Source organism: Chiloscyllium plagiosum, chromosome 4 (assembly GCF_004010195.1).
Source record: "Chiloscyllium plagiosum isolate BGI_BamShark_2017 chromosome 4, ASM401019v2, whole genome shotgun sequence".
Lineage (NCBI taxonomy): Eukaryota > Metazoa > Chordata > Chondrichthyes > Orectolobiformes > Hemiscylliidae > Chiloscyllium > Chiloscyllium plagiosum.
The window spans coordinates 27646317-27651366 of record NC_057713.1 but is presented as its reverse complement, the minus strand read 5'-3'; the positions used below and the strand labels follow the sequence as shown (position 1 = coordinate 27651366).

Genomic DNA, 5050 nt, shown 5'->3' with positions numbered 1-5050 from the left:
CCTTCTTCACTATCCTATCTACCTGCGACTCCACTTTCAAGGAGCTATGAACCTGCACTCCAAGGTCTCTTTGTTCAGCAATACTCCCTCAGACCTTACCATTAAGTGTATAAGTCCTGCTAAAATTTGTTTTCCCAAAATGCAGCACCTCTCATTTATTTGAATTAAACTACATCTGCCACTTCTCAGCCCATTGGCCCATCTGGTCCAGATCCTGTTGTAATCTGAGGTAACCCTCTTCGCTGTCCACTACACCTCCAAGTTTGGAGTCATCTGCAAACTGACTAACTGTACCTCTTATGCTCGCATCCAAATCACTTATGTAAATGACAAAAAGTAGAGGACCCAGCATCGATCCTTGTGGCACTCCACTGGTCACAGGCCTCCAGTCTGAAAAACAACCCTTCACCACCACCCTCTGTCTTCTACCTTTGAACCAGTTCTGTATCCAAATGGCTAGTTCTCCTGTTTATCCTCACTGTCTGCATTCTGTCAGTCAGCCAATCTTCTATCCATACAGATTAACAGATTTGTCAGGCACTGTGGTTCAGTGGTTAACATTGCTGCCTCACAGCGACGGGGACTGTCTGTGTGGAGTTTGCACATTCTCCCCGTGCGTGGTTTTCCTTCGGGTGCTCTGGTTTCCTTCCACAATCCAAAGATGTGCAGGTCAAGTGAATTGGCCATGCTAAATTGCCCATAGTGTCAGGGGTGAATATAGAGTATAGGAATGGGTCTGGGCGGGTTACTCTTCGGAGGGTCAGTGTGGACTTGTTGGGCCGAAGGGCCTGTTTCCATACTGTAGGTAATCTAATCTAAACATTGCCTATCCTTGATGAAGCCGTATTGACTCCTCCTTATTTTACTGTGCACTTTCAAGTAGTTTTGCAATCTCATCCTTAATTAATGGATTCTAAACTTTTACCAACAGCTGAGGTCAGGCTAACTGGCCTAGAGTTTGCTGTCTTCTGTAATTTTTTAAACAGGGTATTACATTAGGCATTTTCCAGTCCTCTGGGACTCTCCCTGACTCCAATACTCCTGAAATATCAACACCTATGCCTCTACAGTCTCCTCAGCTAACCCATCAGAGCCCTAGGGTGTAGTGAATCTGGTCTGGGTGATTTATCCACGTTCCGACCTTTCAGCTTCCCCAGCAACTTCTCCTGAGTGCCACTGCACTCAACTCTGCCCCTAACTCTCCTGAAGTTCTGGTATTCTGCTGGTATCTGCCACTGTGAAAACTGATGCAAAATATCTATTCTGTTCCTCTGGCATTTCTTTGTTCCCCATTACTACTTCTCCAGCCTCCTTTCCAGTGGCCCAATGTCCACTCTTGTTTTTTATTTTGCCTATTACCCATCTTTAAAAAAACTCTTTCATATTACTAGCTAGCTTTCCTTCATATTGGGCGGCACGGTGGCACAGTGGTTAGCACTGCTGCCTCACAGCACCGGAGACCCAGGTTCAATACCCACCTCAGGCGACTGACTGTGTGGAGTTTGCATATTCTTCCCGTGTCTGCGTGGGTTTCCTCCGGGTGCTCTGGTTTCCTCCCACAGTCCAAAGATGTGCAGGTCAGGTGAATTGGCCATGCTAAATTGCCTGTAGTGTTAGGTTAGGAGTATGGGTGGGTTGCGGGTCGGTGTGGACTTGTTGGGCCGAAGGGCCTATTTCCACACTGTAATGTAATCTAAATTTCATCCTCTCCTCCTGTATTGCTATTTTAGTTACCCTCTGCTGTTTTTAAAGGCTTCCCAATCCTCTGGATTCCCACTAATCTTCACATCTCCAAGGAAAACAGTCCCAACTACTTCAATGTATCTGCATCTCTGGATCCATTTGAGTAAATCACTTCTGCACTCTCTCCTATACATTCACATTTCTCCTATAAAGTGGCACCCAGAACTGCACACAATCCTGCAGCTGAGGTCTAACAGGTTCTTGTACAAGTTTACCATCACCTCCTCGCTCTTGTACTCTAAGAATAAAGAATGTGTTATTTTACACAGTTTCACCACATTCTGTTGTATCAGCTCACATTCCTGCACCCATCTGCCTGCTCCACCATGAGACAGGTGGAGGCCCATCTCCCTGGCAACCACAAAGTGAGGAGAAATGAGAACAAGTGATGCTGACCCACCGCCCCACCAAACCTTCATTGCTCACCTTCATCCTAGCTCTAATTTCCACAATAATCCCTATCCCTCGACCTGAAACGTTATTTTAAAACAGTCTGTTCCATGGGATTGTACTGTGCTAATGGGTGGAATATTTCCTCATTGACAGCATCTGTTACCATGGCCGCATTTCCTGCGATGATTCCCTTTGTCCTGTTGACTGTGGTTGGTCAGCATGGTCACCATGGACGCCATGTAACCCTCGGTGTGGTGTCGGAGTTCAGGAGCGATACAGGTTTGGAGAATGTGTGATATTGTTCCGATGTGTTACTTTCTGGGAGAGTAAGAATGTGGGTGTTATCAGATCAGTGCCATTAGGACCAGAGTTCCAGGATTTTGACCTTGCATTAGGGCGCTATATTCTTTGTGGGCAGAAAGAACATGTACAGGCTCTGTGCCTGTTTCAACTCAAACACGTGGATGAGAGTCATTTGTCAGTTCATTTCTCAGGGTAATGCTTTCGCCAATCAGAGTGAACATGTCTGGTTTAACATTTAAACAAATCTTGGTCATTGACTGTCCAACTGAGCATTCTCCATGGGGACATCTTTGTCAATCAGAGTCCCACTTGCCAACTAATCAGTAATTTCCTTAAAAGCATTGTTTGTGATGGAGCCAGTGGAGCTTCACTGGAGATCAGGACGCACTGTTCAAAGAGTCACCACAACTGTTCAAATTTAGTGACACCACCAAAACCCCAGTTGCCTCTGACAATCTGCTACCCAAGATAAATGAAACCTCACCAGGGTTCTTCAGCAACAATACAAATATTCTTTATTGCTCAATTGACTCAACTAAAACATGTGTTTTATATAACTTAAACTTTACTCCTTTCAAGTGTCTCCCAACACATGGACACATTATGGGTCTACTGACAGCACACGGACTGCAGTGATTGAAGAAGGCAGCTCATCACCATCTTCTCAACGGGGCAACTAGGGACGGGCAATAAATACTGGACCCAGTCAGTTATATCCATGAACTATGAATGAATTTAAAAAGCACACACATAGATTCACAAAGACAAACAGGCAGAACACAGATATTGAGTACAGGGGAGACAAGCGATTTGGGGAACACAGTTCTGTATCTGCTGTTCACTCGATGGTTTGATTCCACAATCCTTTTACTTTCTACTATGATACATCAATATTACCTGCCCAGTATTGAGTCTGGAGTTCACTGGTTGCTTGTTTAGAGCTGACAACCTGCAGAGTCTTGTATTCACATAAGAACAGCAGCTTAAGACCTGACGAAAGGTTAAGATAAAGGGAGTTGAGAAAGTGGTTATTTGCTCCAATGAAGATTTTCTATGCCATGAGTGATTTGCTCAGGTCTCTTGTGTCTGGATGCTTAGTTTGTGAGAGAGAATGTGGGGATAACAACATGCTTCTGAGATGGTCTTTGTTCCCACTCCTTATTTGTAAATTCTTGGTGGTGACATGTTCCCAGATCTTAACTCCATGCTATCCCTTTCCCTCCTCAGATCACCCACTAATCCCACTGCCTCAACAGATGGTGCCCCCTGTGTGGGCGATAATGTGGGGGTGCAGGGCTGTTACACTGCCTGCAGATCAGGTAAGAATTCATAATGTGAAGAAAAGCAGATGGCCTGATTGGAGTATCTCTATCTCTGGGAGTGACTCTGTGTGCCTCTCTCACTCTACGTCCACTGCTACACTTACAATCGTCACTCTGTCTCTTTGTCTCTTCATCTTACCTTCTCTCTCCACATCCCCGTCCCCATTCATCCCACCCCATTCTCCCCATCCAATTCTCCCTACCCCGTACTGTACTGTCTCTCTGTGATTTACAATGACATGTCTCCTTCTGTATACAGATGTTGGGGAGTCGGTCCGTGGATGGAGTCCATGGTCTCCTTGGTCACCATGTAGTCGATCGTGTTTCTATGATGTGGATGAGGTCTCAGTGAGGAGGCGATTCCGGGAGTGTCCCAGTGCTGGTCCTAGTACCTCCTCGCAATGTCTGGGAGACTCTGTCCAAGAGGAACGCTGCCTCATTCAGCCCTGTGCAGGTGGGAATAGTTCAACCTCCCTCATGACCCATTCGAGCCCCTTCCTCAGGACACACCAACCAGGGATGGTGCAGGAGGGAGGGTTTCGGGTTTTTGGATAATTGGAGCTCTTTCTGGGGTAGGTGGGACCTCTACAAGCAGGATGGTCTTCATCTAAACCAGAGGGGTACCAATATCCTGGGTGGGAAATTCGCTAAAGTATTAAGGTGGATTTAAACTAATACAGCAGGGGGATGGGAACCAAAATTGTAGGAGAGGTACAGAAGAGGACGAGAGTAGGGAGTTCCCAAATCAAGTATCTGACACTGGCAAGCGAGAACCTGGTTTAAAGTCTGTGTACTTCAACACGAGGAGTATCCGAAATAAAGTGGGTGAACTGGCAGGGTGGGTTGGTACCTGGGACTTTGATGTTGTGGCCATTACGGAGACATGGTTAGAGCAGGGACAGGAATGGCTGTTGCAGGTTCTGGGATTCAGATGTTTCAGTAAGAACAGAGAAGATGGTAAAAGAGGGGGAGGTGTGGCATTGTTGATCAGGGACAGTATTACAGCTGCAGAAAGGATGTTTGGGGACTTGTTAACTGAGGTAGTATGGGCTGAGGTTAGAAACGGGAAAGGAGAAGTCACCATGCTGGGAATTTTCTATAGGACTCCGAATAGTCCCAGAGATGTAGAGGAAAGGATAGCAAAGATGATTCTCGACAGGAGTGAGAGAGGCAGGGTAGTTATCATGGGGGACTTCAACTTTCCAAATATTGACTGGGAACACTATAGTACGAGTATTATAGATGGGCCAGTTTTTGTCCAGTGTGTGCAGGAGGGCTTCCTGACACAG

The 5050-nt window shown here is 46.1% G+C and overlaps 1 protein-coding gene across 1 annotated transcript in view; it reads left to right on the top strand.

The window, feature by feature from the left end:
- LOC122548773 (SCO-spondin-like) overlaps positions 1-5050 on the top strand; it is an 89576-nt gene that overhangs the window by 35159 nt on the left and 49367 nt on the right. The window contains exons 11-13 of the mRNA XM_043687540.1: positions 2290-2415; positions 3667-3758; positions 4021-4215. Coding sequence (XP_043543475.1) covers positions 2290-2415; positions 3667-3758; positions 4021-4215 — 413 coding nt within the window. The remainder of the gene's footprint in view (positions 1-2289; positions 2416-3666; positions 3759-4020; positions 4216-5050) is intronic.